Here is a 17443-nt window from a genome sequence, read left to right on the forward strand (position 1 = left end):
AATGTTGTCAGACTCTGCTTTTTTGTTAGGTGATGATACTTAGCATGGTTTCACACACTGTGACCTGCACACTGTTTGATTTTGTGTGTTGCTGTATGGCATCTTTAAAAGTGAGATAATGAAACAATAAAAATGTTTGTAGCATTAAATTTCCTGGGCCACTGCTTCTGGTCAGCTAGAAAATTTCTCATTTACAGCATTAATGGTTTTGTTTGTCAAGCATGCCCTGCCAGGACTATAGTGTGCCTTAGAGAGGCAACATGTTCTCAAACACTGACCGCAAGTTTAAGAGAGGAAAACATGGATAGAAAAACAAATTTCAGTTTCCAAATTTTCTGAATTCATTACATTTGATGCAGAAGGAAAACGATAAACATTATTATTATTATTATCATTATTGAAAATTAAGATAGTCTGTTTCCACATAAAAGATTTCATGGAAGAACTATTCCAGTGCTTCTAAAGCAGAAGTTGTCCCTACAGAATCCCAGCTCCTCATTCATTTGTTCCTTAGTAAGCTGTGTAGGCTTAAGGCACTTCAGAGCTGGAAAACAGTGTCTGATTAGAAATCAACATTTTCTGTCAATACTTCACACAGAAACTTTTGCTTTCATAGAGAGTGAATTTTTCATTTACAGAAAGCATGCCAGTGGAAACTTCTTGGCCAGCTCCACTTTTGAGTGCTGACCCTACCTCTACCATTGATTCGTCTTGTGATGTAAGATTAATCCCTTCCAGCTTCTAGGGGTCACAGCTGCCCTTAGGATAAAACAGATGCAGGAGGAGTACTTTGAAGATTAGATAATATGTGTATGAAAGTTCTAGGATACCAAATGCTAAGAACAGGCCTAGGAGCTTTAGCAGTCTTAAGATGAAGCCTTTGTAAACTTCGTAGAAATCCTTGAGTTATGTGGTCTTTCAGTCATTCTGTTTGGAGTGCAGTAGCTGATTGTTATCTGTGATAGAGCTCCTGAGAAATACCATGGCTAAGTATCCTTTACCTTAAATCTCTTCGTAGTGAATTAGGTCAAAAGGTTAATGACAGATCTACGTGCGGCTTTTTGCTTTCTGTTCATAGATATTTCAGCTAACCATTTTCAGCTTACAGATTTTATGACCTTCCTGCCCCTTGTTTTTCAGAACATTTGCACTCAATACTTAAGGAGTTATTTTTAGCAATGTGCAGCTGTAGTGTGCAGCACTACAAGCAAAGCAGCTTCCTGACTCAGAGATCAGCTACTCAGTAGCCCTGACATTAAATCAGATCAGCTTGCTAGCTGTTCTAAACTATGTTAACTGATTCTAGCCCACCAGGGGACTTCCTACCATGAGGACCAGTTAGGACATGGAAAATACTTGGTAGTCCTAAAGTCACAAGGTGCAATGGGAGATGCTGGAAGGGCTGCAACACAGGGGAAAATGGGGCCAGAGACATTCAAATTACAGCTTCTATGAAGCATCAGTAAAGCAGGCTAATAAAGGGCGATGATGGTGAATTGACCTGGAAAAAAAAACCTCCCAAATTTCTGGGACTGTTCTGAGAAAAGCTTTGACTATTCCACTCATAGCCAACACCTAGAATGACAACAAAAGTTTAAATGGTGTTTTCTCAATGGATAGCAGGTTCAGTTTTGGTAATTTCTAATACAATTGCTGAATATCCACAAATGGATAATGTGAAGGATATATAAACTTGCAGTATGTTTTTTTAATTAAGCTTGTACTGCCTGTATATAACATTATGAGGTTTACACTTTATTTGGAAGAGGTATGGAAAATGATAATCACTTACCTAAACACTTAAGATTTAACTGAAATTAAGGCCACTCTTAATTTGATTTTCATTAAAGTATTAAGAAGAGCAAGACATAATTTTAGGTAATCTTGAACCCAACAGTCCTTAGCCAATCGTCTGTGTGACTTTAATTCAGAGCAAAATTTGGCCCTTTAGTATTCAGGAGGGTTTAGGAGGATTTAGAGGCAGTTATTAGTATTACCTTCAGGAGCTTGAAGTCCTTTCCATTTCTTCATCTGATCATTTTCTTTGCCTTTAGAGTAGTGCAAAAACTGCATCTCAGTTAAGACAAGATAAAAAAATCCTGCTGTGCATTTATTCCAAGAAATGGAAAATTAGAAAAAGAAGGAAAATTATGGGGAAGAACTGCAATGGAACAGTAGAAAAATATTCAAAATGCAATTGTAAGAAAATAAATTTTCCAAAGTACCTGATATAGGTTTGGATGGTTGTACCTTTTCTGTTTTCCTCCCTTTAGGGAACTACTCTTCTCATTATATGCAACTCAAATAGCTCTTCTGAAAAAATATGACTTAGAATTCTACATTTTCACTGTGGTTATGGCATCACATTGTACTACATCATAGCACAATTTTTTTTTCTTATACTGTATGGTACATAATGAGATATAACTATATCGCTCAATGCAGCAATTAAAATGTAAAAAGGATGTGCCTGTTTTTCTATCTCACCGTCCTATCCTTTTAGCAAGTAAGTAGCCACTTTTATGTTTCAGTAGCTGGTTAAAATTGAATAGCTTCCATCGAAAGTCATCACAGTTCACAATACTTGCGTGTTTCTACCCATTTCAAACAAATCTGCATTTTATAGCCTCATTTGTGGTTGCATTCAGCAGTTTAATAGTAATCAGGAAATGAGTGAGAAGTCTTCCATGACTAAACAGCCTTCCAAAGAAAGTGCTGCATTCTTCTCACATCCTTTAGAAGTAAAGAAAAAAAGAATGGAAAAGTTCAAGTATTATATATCACCGGGAAGCTAGTTATATTCAAAATGCAAATATGTCCCAAAATGAAAAAGTGAGCTGCCTGCCAATGCCAGTAGTTTGTAGATTCATTTCCCTCAATTCACTCTCAAAATTTGATTGTTTCTATCCAGTGTTACTCTCCTGTTTTACTGATGAGTATAATGTCAGCCACTCTTTAGCAAATTAGCATCAGGTTGGCTATCTGAATTTCAGATCAATATCACTGCTGCACCCCTAAGATGTGATAGAAGAAAGCTTCTGTGCAAAGGATTCATCTGATGTATGTAGCACAAAATGAGCTTTGTCAAGTATGTTCCTTACAAAGAAAAGCCCAGCAGAAAGTATGAATATGTCGCAGCAGTGCTATTTTCCCATAGTAAGGAGTAACTTACATAGGTAGTAATTCTGAGATCTCTTACAGCTTTGTAATGGTTTAATATGACTTAAAATTAATCATAGCATTTGACTGTATAATGGGCATGGTTTTCTTTCATCAGTGAATGCACTTCTCGATTTCTGATAATCTGTGAGTCTCTGCAGTCAGCACCTTGTTACCAGTGTGACTGGTGACATGTGCGTGGCCATTACACATGCAAACGCAGCATCTGCCCTGAACATGACAAATCCGTCTTAATGTTCTGCATGCAGCTGAAGCATATAACATGCCATATTCCCTGAAAACTCAATCTTTTGTCTTCATTAATAGGCATCTAATATCATGACACTGTTTCCAGGTACAATCCCTCCACTCATTAAGTCAGTTGTGCAAAGTGAGGAAGGGCTGGCAACCAACGAAGGGCTAAAGATGCTGGTGACCATCTCCTGTATCTTGGTTGGGGTCTTGCTGCTTTTTGTGATGCTGCTGATCGTGCGGCGGAGGAGGAGGGAGCAGAGACTGAAGAGGCTGCGAGGTAAGATGGGAGCTGTGGCACTTATGTCTACATATGCGTATCCCCTGAACATGAAAGTACAAGTGGGGCTGCATGTGACCAAACTGTTCAATCCCCAGTTGGTATAATTTTCCTACAATATGTAACAGACATGAAGCAACAAAGCATATGTGTTTTCTACAGAAATTCCTTCTTTTTCTTTTGGTAGTAAGTTTCTAAAAAATCACTCATGTATGCATTGTTATTATTTTGCATGGGGGAAAGGACAATAATTGCCATGTGTTGGTGTTTGTTTGTTTTCCTTTCTTTGTTGTTGTTTGTTTCCCTTGTGAATGGTCTCAATAATCTAAAATCATATTTTTTTGTCAAAGGATAAAATCCAATGTTCTGAAGATGGGGGGATTTCAGTTTTCCAGCAGATGCAAACCATGATTCCCAAATTGTAAAGTGAAAGTAGCCACATGTTAGTAGGTTAGAAAACACAACCAGATATTCTCAGATTTGTTACCACATCTTTTTCCCTATGATGTGTTATAACAGAACTCTTACAAGAACACTTCATTGTTCACTGACCTTTCATTGTCACTGATCTGTACTTTTCTCCAATCCTTATTAAAATTCAGGTGTTTGCTATGTGAATAAGTTTTAGAACTGTGAATTTTTTCAACTTTATCAGTCTTCTAGTAAATACCCCTGGCTGAGCCACAAGCAGGTTTTTGACCCTTGCAGTCTGCCGCTTCTGCACTTGGCCCTGCATGTTTTGCACTAGCACACAACAGCAGACCTTACACTGAAGGTATTTGGGAAAAAAGCCTTTCAAATCACATACTGAATAAATAGAAAAGCAGTTTATAACCTGCAAAAATAAGTCTAATCATTTCCAAGAGCCACCAAAATGTTTAGTTACTTGTATTTTAACCAAAATGTGATTGTGATATATATTAAAGCCAGGACCAACCCTGTGTATTCCATCTCACCTTAGCACCTACGTGTCTTTCTTTTGGGTCTCATTTTGTCTTTTGTAACAATATTTTTGATGTTTTTACAAAGAGACAGGGATACAGGGATTTTAGGCATGGGCAAATTTGTAGATCAAAGAGGACAACTAGCCTTATGGTTCATACACAGCTCTGGAAATCAGGGCATCTGAATGCTTTAGCTTCTATAATAAATTTCTCATTCAAATCTTTTTAAGTCATTTACCTCTGTGCAGCTTTTTTCACCAAAAAAAAAGTGGTAGGTTAAGGGTGAAGAAAGTATTATCTTATCTTGTCAGAAATACTGTGGAATTCCATCCAGTAACAAGCAGGATATTTTGAGCTCCTTGGCTCCAGGAAATGATGGCTATGCACATTTAGTTTTTTCATGGTTTATTTACAAGTATTCATAGATTCTTGAGTTACAGTCCCTTAAGAAGGCTGATGATCACTGGCCAGTATGGCTTTTGCATAATGTAAGACTTCTCTGAATTATTTCCTCTAAGAATATAGGAATTTCAAAAAATATCTGAGCTTCACTTAAACATAGGCAGTGGCAAAGAATTCATCAGTACTTTTGATAAAAGTCATCAGGATTTAACTACCGTTTCTGTAAAACCTGTGTCTCACTACTTATCTGAATTTGTCAAGCTATGGCTTGGCATCCCAGCCATCTGGTCCTGTTATACTTCTTTCTGGTGTACAAGGACTGAAATTCATTTTTGTATCATATTTTCAGTCTCTGAGGGTATTCCTTTTACATGGTGGTAACCAAGTAATTTCTTAATGTTTTAATTGGTAAATGAAACAGATGAATCTTCTTTAATTTTTCTCTCTAGTTTTCCCATCATTTATTAATTTCAAGGCTTTTATCTGGTCCCTTTGCAATCTTTAGGTAGCTTTCCTCATCTGTGTATGCTAGAAATTAACATAATCTTCCAGCAACAGACAGCATCAGATAGAGAGGTAACAGCCTTTCTTCTTTCCCTTATGGTCTTCTGTCTATATCTGCAAGGATCACCTTTTTGGGTACAGTACTGTTTTAAGAATTTGCATTTAACATCTTATCCCTTGAGAGCATCTGACAATTCTCTGATTACAGTACAACAGGATAACATTCTCCATTGTATAGCTATGGTGTGTATTCTTGATATATGACCTCATACAGGTATCAACAGATACATTGCTAACTTGTGGCCAACCTACCTGATGATCCAGATTGTTATGCCTTAGTGACCTGGCATTTTCATTATATTTTAGCTACCTAATTCTTGTGTCATTTTCAAACTTTTATCAGATATTATTTCATTAACTCCAGACAACTGAAGTACCAACAGTGTCATGTCCTATGGTGCCTGATGAAAATTAATATTAAACAATGATTCTCTGCCTAAAATTGTGTTTTGGATATGTTGAAACCCATGTAAAATGGCTGCTGTGATAATTTTTTGTATCATGCTACTTTGCTACTAAAATATTTTGAGGTACCGAAACTTTGCTCTAGAGAAATATAAATATAAATATAATACTTTAACATTATTTAATAGTATCTCAGTGAGAGTTTCTTCAGTGTCATCAATTCTCAGTGAATTTTAATCTCATTTTTAAAAAATCAACTTTGTTTCACATGGCTGATTGACCACAAGTTTATATTGCTGGGCCTCAATTATTCCAACTACTTTAATCCATTTCATCAAGCTTCATTCCATTTTTTTCATCATTTTGCTCATTGCCCAGATCAGATTGATAGGATTCAGTAATTCATAATTTTTTTGTTCATTCTTTTTGAAGACTGATCCCATATTAGCCATTTTCTGCTCTTCTGGAGGTTACTTCATGTTCTTAACGTCTTACTGACGATCAGTATTGCTGTTCCAAAGAACTCCTTAGTAAGTTCTCTAAAAAAATCCTATGTACAAGTTTTTCTCATCTCCTAACTAAAAACCCTGTTTTGCTTTAGTAGTTGTTGTGTTCAACTTTCATCTGAATTAGTTTTGAAATTGAAATCCTGTCATTATGACTTGATATGTATCACCTGGTGGGGTTTCTTTGAGGCACAGGACTCATTTTTCCTAAATCATGATTCCACCATCAACTTTCCTCTAGTCTACATCAGAAATAATAGTTCCCACAGTGGGACCTTCTAAAAGAATTTATACAAGTTACAGCTGTAATTCTTGCTTTTGTGGCTCCAGTAGATGTGTTTTCTTTGAACCTGCTTGACAAAAAGGAGTGGGAATTGCAGATTTATTTGCAGTACATTCTGTATGCAAACATTTGTATCTGTGCTTATAGACAATGGGTTTGTGACTCCAGTTTCTGTGGGGCAAATGTAGCATAAGGACAACAGTCTCTCCATTCCTAATCCTTTTACTCCTTGTTTTAGCACGTAGGGACAGGTAACTCCCTCCTCCTGTGTCACACCCAGTATGATTTATTTCTTGAGGAGTACTCTGTTTAGAAAGAAAGCTTAGTTTTCAGCAAAGCCTTGATTTTTGCTCAGTTTAGTAGTTCCACAGGTCAGGCCACAAGAAGGTCAATTGACTGCTGGAGTTCATGCAGCCATTCAGTAGGTCAGCATATATTATAACAGAGAAACCTGATGACTTACCACTCTTTCTCCTTACTATTAACCTAGCTCCACTACTACCATAATAGTTTTCCCTTTGTTTTTAAATCCAACTCACCTTAATCCAAGCAGAAAGTATCAGTGGAGCATGATAGTTCAGAAGTGCCAGCATACAAGATAAAACTGTATCACGGCCCCTGATTTCCCAGGGGGCAAGCCAAATGCGTTAAGAATTTTAAAGGTGGCTGCCCCAGTAAATGGAAGTAAGGGCTGCCGCTGGGTCCATGCCTGTTGGCGCAGCCGTGTGTCAAACCCACGGCGAGGAGCAGTTTGTCTTTTTCACTAAGGTATGGGGTGATATTTGGCTGGAGCGGGAAATCATCCCCTTCACTCTGTCATTCATGGCCTCCCTGAGCCCTGTTTTGCCCACCTGAAAGCTGGGAGATAGGATGCTGGCAGAGATACTGGCTCATTTTATGAAGAATTCTCAGTTTGCTGATCAAAACTATAATGTAGGAAATACACATTACAATCCGTATTCTATACTCATTGGTTTGTGAAACCAGCATTTCTCCTATAGCTGATGTTTTGGACACACTGTTACCATATTCAGTTGCTTTTAGGCTTCGGGATTTTGCTTTGACACATACATAAGATCCCTTATCTTCTTGGGGTGTTTGTTTTGGTCCAGTCCTACACCGGCCTGTGTGTACTTGACAGCCATCATTAACTATAGTAATGCTTCTGACCATTGTAACTATCTGCTTGAATAATTAGCACATTCAAACCCTGCTGATGGAGTTCCTTTTTTTTCTGCAGTACTTCCTTATTCAGCTTTTGACACATAACATGATCTTGCATGATGCCTCATGTTATTTTTGATTGAAGTTGCACAATCTCTTTTGCATTTCTTTGACCAAGAATGCATATATGTTAATGTGCATTTGAATATGTGCCATATACATTTAAAGGTGAGGACATAACATTTTTTCCAGATGCAGCATGGAACACAGCTATATGCTGTGCAGCACCTGAGAACATGTGAGGGAGATTTTTTGTCATTTAAACAAAACTAAAAAGCAAACCGAACGACATTGGGCCAAGCAACCTTCAACTTTGTCCCTTCAGCTTTTCTTGAGTTGTGAGTTACTAGCACAAGTACCCATAATCTTCACTTAGGGGGGCAGCAATTGCTTCACAAAAGCTGCTAGCTGAATGAAAACAATATTTGCATGTTAAATCACCCTTATTATATGTGCCAGAGGGAGAATGTGTGTAGTATCTTCATGATCCTAGCGCTGCTAGAATAACAAGAAGCATCATAAAGTTTGCTGAAAAAAACATGACTTGGAACCAGAGCTGCTTTGTTTTTTAAAGTGTTCTTCAGAAGAACTGGATCCCTTCCTGGGTCCTTAGAAGTCAGTAGCAAAACTATCTCTAGGTCATTTAGGAGCAGCAGCGGTATTTTTCTTTCTGACTGATGATAAAAACATTGTCTTCTACTATATAGTACCACTTATAAGAGTGTTAATAGCAAAAGGCAATCCCAAAGAAAGTGAAAAATAGAAAGTCTGAGTGCTTAAATGGAGCACTGTTTGGATTAGATGGGACATCTCAGATGAAGAGTCCTTCCCTCCACCAGGATTCTACCATGCTTTGTGCTGAAAAGGGATAGGGGAAGGTTAAAAATAAAGGAGTGGAAGCACAGAATTTCAGCTTCTCCAGTAGCAGGTGAGGAATAAAGCTTAAAACAGGCAAGCTGGTGCAGTGTCAGAGAAACAGAATGTAGAAAGTGGATGGAAGGTTTTGTTGAGGTTTTTTTATAATAAAAAGAGCCCTTTGTCCATTCCTTTTAAAAATGAATACAAATGTAGCCAAAGCAATGCATGAAGATAGGGGTTTGTTTCCACCTGTGTTCTCTGAATTTTAAAGGCAGGATATTTAATAGGATCACGGGCAAGCAAATTGTTGTAGGTGTAGAAACCCAAGAGGTGATTAAGGAATAAAAAGGTGAGATGGAGAAAGCAAAGGCAAATTCAGTAAATGGCTTGGCAGGTGCTGGTAGATTTACAACCAGCAGATAAAAGAATAAATTAAAATTTCATGTAATAGGAGAGTTGCTTGAAGGCTTAGAACTTGGAACTGTTTTCTTCTCAGATTTGCTTCCCTTGGTTGCACAAAAGGCTGCTTTGTTGCTGTGTGATATACTTAAGGACTCTGGAGTCAGCATTTTTAAGTGAGTTTGGTCAGCGGCAGACTGCAGAACAAAGCATAGCTGTCTATTTTTGCTGAATAATACTACAGAAATTATTATATTACGTTGACAAAGTTTTACGGAAAGCTGCCTGAAGAATACTTGGTGAACTAACCTTCAGCTGTGTCTTTTGATCTGAGAAGTACCAGAATAATTATATCCCCAAAGGATTTTATGGTAATAATAACAGCAATGACAACAACAGGAGGAATATTGCTCCTTCAGAAGCCCCTCGTTTTGCAGGGCTGATCCATGTGGGAATAAGCCACCTTCTGTTTTGTGTATAGACTGTCCTCTGAAGACCCAGTAGCAGTTTTGAATTATTGCTAGTGGAAAAACATTCATATTTGAGAACAACCAAACAAGTTAACTCCTTGGTGACCTCCCTTGCTCAGACCTCCATGCAGTCAGGTTTGGTTTGGAAATGACAGGTTGGCAACTGCTCATCCAGCTTGGGTTTGGCTTCTGCCCAGAAATGGATGTCAACATTTTGTCTTCTTGCCTTTTCCTCCTTCCTCATCTTTTCAGTTGCTAGCTGTGGCATGAAGGAACAGAGATCCCCGTTATTGGTTAAACTGTTCCTACTTCTAATAAGTTTCTGTAGTTTTTTTCTAGTTAAGCCAATGGTAGCCTGTACTTCTTTAAGCATCTTTGGTGCTACTGATCACTAAACAGGGCTGTCTGGGACAGAAATGCAGTTTCAGCAAAAGTAGGGACTTCAGAGATTATTTTATTCTTGCCACTGATCTGAGAAACAACCGTGGTCTTAAAAAAGGCTGATTGAAATTACTTACTTCCTAACAATCAAGCTATCAAATAGATTTTCATTTGTGATGACATTTCTTCTATTTTCTTCTAGATGCAAAGAGTTTGGCTGAAATGCTTATGAGGTAAGAATAGACTTAATGTTTTTAAATTGAAAAATGTCTGTCAACTATGGCATCATATTTAAAAATTATTATAGGAACAAACGGAGAAGTACACCTTCTATTCCTAAGTCCTTTTTCAAAACACACCATTTGACTGTTTGTTAAGAGCTAGGACACATTGCTGGTTAGCAAAGGGGAAAAAAAGACAATTTTGGACAGTATCTGTGAGGGAATACAATGGTAAAAAACTGAGAACTCTGTGTTAGTAGATTAAATTATAGAAGCTATGTAGGTCCATTTGGACATTTTTCCTATTCAGAAAAACATTTTCATAATACGTACCAAAGTAATTGCTCTTCAGAGAACATCTGATTGAAGGCAGTAAGTGCCTGGACGTGAATATCTCAAAACTTTACAGTTATATATATGTAATTCACTATTGCTAGCTGCTTATACCCAAAGGTATAGAAGAGCAGGTAAATCCATTTATTATTTTTCAGTTCTGTTCCATTAGCCAAGCATCCAGAAATCTAATTCAGTTGTTGAATTGCAACAGAATGACTATTCTGGCACCACAATTCCTTCAAAGATGGAAATTTCATCTCTTCAATGTTTATTGTTTTGTCTGGGGAGAATATTGAACTTTAAAACTGCTGCATATATTTGAAAACGGGAATCACCAAGGGATTATTTTTAAGTTCAAATGAGTTTAAGTTCAAAATTGTTTTTCTAGAAGATCTTTTTATTTTTAAGCAACAAATTTGAGAATGTCATAGATATTTTACCAAATGAACTGTACTCTAAACTTCCTCACCCATGATAAACTTCACCTGCTTTTGTAAGAATATACTTTCCAAAGACATGGTGACAGATGGTTTTAGTGCAAACTCAGCTTTAAGCCAATACATCTGAATAGTCCTACTGATGTTAACAAGACTGGTCATGCAGGTCAGGTCATACCCTTCCTACCTGCCAGTTAGAAATGCCTGCTAGCAGCAGATTGCAGGTTTAAGCAACTTCAGGAAGATATGCTCTGCTATTTTTCACTGTTGCAGAAAACAGCACAGATTAGCATATGCAGCAAGCCTGTTCCCTAAAGAAACCCAGCATGGACTGGCTGAAACTCCTGGATGAAGATATTCAGTCCCGGTGACAACCACACATAACACCTCTGCAAGGCCATTTCAGAGTCTCACTCCTCTGACGCTCAGAAAACTCTATCAAACTGCCAACATAAGTGTCCAGTTTCAACCCATTTTTTCCTCTGGTGTTGTCAACCTTCAAATTAAAGAGCTTCTTTTGCCCTCCCCGCCTGATGCACTCAGAGAGCAGTCAGGTTCCTTCCCAGCCTTTAGTTCAGAGTTGGCTTTCTAGGTAACTCATCTGCCACTGTTTCTTTTTGCTTTTCCTTTCATGGACATTGAAATATGATCAAGTCGGTTTCCCTCATCTCATTTATTAACAAATAATCTTGGTTTTATTAAATACTCATATTTTATATTTCTCTTCTAAAAGTGTGAACAAAGGCAAATGACTACCAAAACAGGACTTTAGAGGAAATAGGGGATATAGGCCTACATTTGCAGACACGTCATAACTTGGAGCCCTCAGAATGATGCTGTATAGGAGAGCCTGCTTTCTACAGGCTAAATGCTGTGTCACTTGTGATAAATATGATATACCTCCAACTGAAACCTGAGCTACCCGCCATCACTAGATGTTCCTGAAGATTTAGCACGTTAATAATCAAAGGATAATAAAGCCTCTCCAAAGCAATAGTCACTTATTATAAACCCCATGGTATTTTATATCTTTTATATCTTTTAGATTTCACCAAAATCTGCTATGATAAAAATATCAAAAAAAGAGGGTATGCTGTGGGTTATGCCTTGACGTTTATTAATTGGACAGAAAGCAGAAATGATGATTCTCTGCTTGGTAGGAAGGTGTGAGGATGGAGAGAGCTTTGTGTATCTTCCACTTTGAGGAGATTTCAATGAGCATGTGTAAAGCTGATTAAGAATGGAGCTTTAGTCTTTGCTTTGAAAGTTGCTGGCTTTGGATGTGTTAGTCAAATATCTGGGGAGCAGGATAAGCCCCAGTAGTTAGCAGTTTAACAGGAGCTGCACAACTTGTTGCTGATACCTTAAACTAGCAAATAAAATTTCCTGCTGCTGTACAATCACAGCTTTTTTATGTTTCTTACGGGTGAAAGCATTGGTCCAGCCAACTTCTTTGTAATTCACTGTGAATTAGTATAGCAATCAACTGCGCTTTCTAATTTTGACCACAACGTGAGGAAACTTTTCTCCTCAAATATCCCTCTGTCAGGCTGCTTATTTACACAATTTAGTTTTCCATATGTTTTTACAACAACCATCTTAGACATCAGGAAACTGTGACGTGGCCTCTCTGCCAAGGATCCAGAATGACTTTGGGTTTTCAGAGCACCATATTTAATCCCTTTACAGAACTAGCTTGATTGGTTTAACCCTCTCCTGTGCATACAGACAGTCACTCAAGTAAGTATTTTTTTATTAAACACCCAGAAAGATTATTTAAAAGGCAATGTTCTTTTAACTATGTACACTCTTTCAAAATGCATTATACACTGTACTTGCTCTGGAAAAAGGCCCATTTATCCACAGACTGTACAGAAAAGCTGTACTTAATCAGACCCAAAGGCCTACATACCCAAGTATCTGCCTTTCATAGTGGCCAAAAGCAGGCACCTGGGTAGAGTAAAAAACTACAGCAAATATGTACTTGTTCCCCAGACAGGCTCCCAGTCTCTAACAATTTGGAGCTCAGAGATTCATTGAACCAGAGGGAATGAATTGTATTATACACAGATCCTTACAAGGTCTGTCAGGTAAAGAACAGCCATAGCACATGTTTAAGTTTGGGAATTTTATATCTGTAGGTTAAGGAAAATATAGGTAGATGTGCTTCCTCCCTTTAAAGAATTAATCATTTGACTCCTCATCCACCAAACTGTTACAATACTCTGATGCCTGAATTTTCCTAGGTTAGAAAATACTTGGGCACCAAACTTCAGAATTGCAATCCTAAAAATCTTTGCCTCGCTGCCAAGTCCTAGAGGCACTTAATCGCTGTTGGCACTTTAGGTTTTTATAACCTCAAAGCTGAGCTATTGTGGTCTGCAGAAAATAATTCAAAATTCCTTGAGCCAGAAAAGAGATAGCATGCTAATCAGCAGCAACACTCTTGCTACTGCCAATTGCCTTTCTGTGTTTGGACACTCCACGCCACCGTGCCGCTGCATACATGAGAATTAATTACACCAGTAAGGAGGAGGAGAGAGATCACACAAAATGAGGCATAAATCTTGAGTATAGTAGGGAATTTTCATGAATATAGAGAGACCTGGTTTCCAGTTCTGGCTTGAAGGACCTTCCACATATTTTGCATAAAGCTATCAAACTGGAGCCAAGAATGGGATTCAGAATTCTCTCTTGGCAGGTGAGCAATAACACTGCAAACCTGGGGAACCGTCCTCCTGCTCCTTGTGGTCCAAACAATACTTTCTGTGTGGTTAAGTACTTTGCAATAGTAGGAATATAGAACATTCATACTGCAGAAGAGCTTCTAGCTCTCACTGGGATTCTGGGGTCTGCATTCTCTGAGGAAAATGTCTGATTTGATCCCTTTGTCTCCTGTGTCCCTGGTGAGCGGAGGAGGGGTGCAATGGTGAATTTATTAAACTCAGTTATGTATTGCACAGATTCTATGTGTATCTGGTTGCATGTATCCTATAACTATTGGATTATTGATTATTAATTGAAATTAGACCTCAGAAATTCAGTTTTCTACTTGATCCAGGTTTGCTCTATGATTTTGGACAAGCCCAAAGTAGTCTGACTTTTCAAGGGCATGTATTCAAGCATATTTGGCATGCAGATAATATATTAGTCTCTGATTCTCTTAACATTTCAGCAACTTGAGTGGAAATCAATAGGAGAGTGACATCTAATCCATGCAGCGACTTTGCAGAGACTTCGAGAACATCAGTGTGGAATTTGTCTGCATTTTAGGATCCTAAATGCCTTTGAAATTTTATGTGCTTAATAAGACACTGTGACTACTATTCTCCACTGATTATATACGGAAAAAAGTCTGGGCAGCCCTTGGGTAGCTCTCCTGATATTTTGCTTCCATAATGGTTAAATGAGGCACCAGTTGTAGGCTGTTTGAATGCATTTCAGCTATCCATCTGTACATGATGGCAACAGTACCACCTAACTACCCAGGTAAAGACAGAGACATTAAAGTTTCAGATGCATAGATACTGTTAATCCTGGGGACCACAAGAGTGGGGAAAGCCAGAAGGTGAGAATCAGCCAGAGAGGTGTACCCCTGTGCCTTGCGGATCTCAGTCTTGGATTTGGAGCAGAATTAGACCACGTGACAAGGAAATTCCTCCTAAAAAAGTCTCTAGGAGAACCTCCAAACCTGCAATAATTAGGTCTTGCTCACATGGAGACACAACAGGAAGTTAAGGCAAATTGTCTAGAGACGTGGGCTCATCATACATGCATTAATCTCTGATGTAGAGGCCTGCACTCAGGGATGATGTGAGCTAATCATCAAGCAGCTTAATAGTCCTTCGCTGATTCCATTAACAACAATAATTCATTGCCAAAGGAGAATTAAACCGAGTGATCTACAGCTACTTTACAGTCGAAAATGAGCCTCCACTTAGATTTTAAAGCTTTTTGAAGTCTGAGCACATGGATCACACTACTGGCTGATTTGTCTTAACTTTCCTCAGCCTCCCCACATATAGAAGTATTTGCAAATATTGCCTCTCCTCCAAAGAGTAATTACACCTAAAAGGGCAAAAAGTTCCTGGGTTTTTAGTGCAGTCTGAAGGTTTCTTGGTGCAAGCTCTGTACTAGAAATGATTGTAGCACTCAGTTTTACCATCCATTTTCATTTGCTTTTGGTAGACAGCTCATTTAAGAAGTCATTTTCTGGTACACAAACTTCAACATGAAATTGTTTCAATTTGCATGATGATAGAATAATTGGTTTATGTTCTTTTTTAGAATATTGCATCAATCAATTAGAAATAATCCATGATTGTAAACAAGATTTGCCATTCTAGTCTTGGAACATCAATGGGACTAAAGCCTTTATTTATTTTATGCAATTTATTAATGGAATCCCTAGTTGTTCATTTGCTTTTTCATTTATCAATTCTAGTGATATTTGGAATTTATCTAATGAAAAATAATGAAAAGTTAAAAAAATAATTAGAAATTACTCAAGACATCATTTTCCTACCAACCGGTTTGATCAGTTGTGTGTTTCTTGACTCATTCTTGAGGAATGAAAGAAAAGGTCCATCTTGCAAAGTGTTTTTACTAATTTCATTATATGACACTTGAAGAAAACTATACAAAATTTTCAGGAGATTCCTACTGATAAAGAATAGACCAAATCCCTCAACACTGTGCATTCATCTATTGCTTGTCATGTGCAATAAATTAATACCATGCACTTGTTCCGAAGAGGGGGAAATAAGATGTATGACTATTTTTGCTGATTATGGTTACATTATTTTTTGTTTGAGCTGGACAGATTCAAAATGAGGAAGTTTGCAAGTATCTTTCCATTTAGGCTGAATGTTAATGTGTTCGCTTCTCTTTTTTGTTTTTAGCAAGAACACCAGGACATCAGATACACTTAATAAGCAGCAGCAAACACTGAGGATGCACATAGACATTCCCAGAGCACAGCTTCTGATTGAGGAGAGGGACACGATGGAGACCATTGGTAAACTCTTGTTGGGCTTGTTTTCACTGGTGAATGTAACAGTCACTTTACCCCACACCTTTTCCCCACTGCACACATCAAGAAAAAAGAGCTACAAAGTAATATGCCACATTTGAACACTGAACTGATTTTTTTTCTCCCCTTTGGATCATTTTCCATTTTAAGTAATCTCAGTACAGTATTTAAAATAATGCAGGACATAAGGAAAATGAAGCAGGTGGAAAGAGCTGCTTGAAGGAAATGTAAATGAAGACTGGCAGTTTTATGATTTTCATTTTGATTTCTCTTTTGGCTTTGATTATGCAGTTGGATCACTGGCATTACTTATAAGGAAAATGAAATTCTGAAACTACAGTATCAGTATTTAAAGATTGGCAACAGCCGACTTCTAAAACTTAGACGTTGCATATTGTATCCACCTGTTCATAGCAAATGATATTTCAACATTTTGATCAGTTTTCAGCTTTTGTGTATCCATGCAAAATTCAAATCTCAACTGTTTCACACAACAGAAAACAAGATTTCTCATGTGGCTGGCACATAGCTGAACTGTCATGAAAAATAGAATTGTTTGGTGTTGGGTTTTTTTTCCAAATAATTTGAACACAAGATGTCTGAAATCTCAACAGAACAAATATACAACCTGATCTCGTGACTGTATGGGTACACACCATGGCGAGACCCTCCAGAATGACTGATCTTGTTAGACTTTTGATTTATTTGGATTCAAATCTGTGTAGAAGAAGCCTATGCTGGCTGAGAGTGTAACAGCATCCCAGGGACAGTGTGGCTCCCCAGAAGCTGGGAGCAGCATCTCTGCATCTCCTGTCCTTGCCTGCACTGGGGAGGGACAAGCTGCTTTAGCCCTGCACCCTGTCACACTTGCTGTCAGTCTGGCATGGGGGGGAGGAGGGGTGGCCTCAGGGGACATTTCACATTTTGTGCTGCACATTTGAAAAGGAGACCTATGCTTCACTGGAAATACAGACTTTTTTAAATCCTGATTTGAGCTTCCCAAAGTTTGCCTCTCTGATGCAGTCTTTTGTGCCAGGCTTCATCCTAAAGACAGTTTTTATTTTTGAGTTACAGTTGCTGAGCACTAGGGGGTTATAGCAGAAATACCATTAGTGCCTTAACTGTAGCAATGCGATCAGTGCCTTGGTAATAGCCAGGTCTCCACACAGCACTCAGAATAAGCAGGCACTTTGGCAGTCTTTGACATAGTTTACTGCCAAGAGGCTTTATTCCCAACTTGAATAAGAGCTCATCTTTTGCCAGAGACGGAGTAGTTTGATTTTATAATGC

General features: G+C 38.1%; 1 protein-coding gene across 1 annotated transcript in view; it reads left to right on the forward strand.

Moving 5' to 3' along the window:
* Positions 1–17443, forward strand: part of DSCAM (DS cell adhesion molecule) — a 471653-nt gene that overhangs the window by 424510 nt on the left and 29700 nt on the right. Inside the window, exons 27-29 of the mRNA XM_069785096.1 lie at positions 3515–3691; positions 10330–10360; positions 16023–16138. Of these exons, the coding sequence (XP_069641197.1) occupies positions 3515–3691; positions 10330–10360; positions 16023–16138 (324 nt within the window). The remainder of the gene's footprint in view (positions 1–3514; positions 3692–10329; positions 10361–16022; positions 16139–17443) is intronic.

This window comes from Haliaeetus albicilla, chromosome 6, assembly GCF_947461875.1.
Source record: "Haliaeetus albicilla chromosome 6, bHalAlb1.1, whole genome shotgun sequence".
NCBI lineage: Eukaryota > Metazoa > Chordata > Aves > Accipitriformes > Accipitridae > Haliaeetus > Haliaeetus albicilla.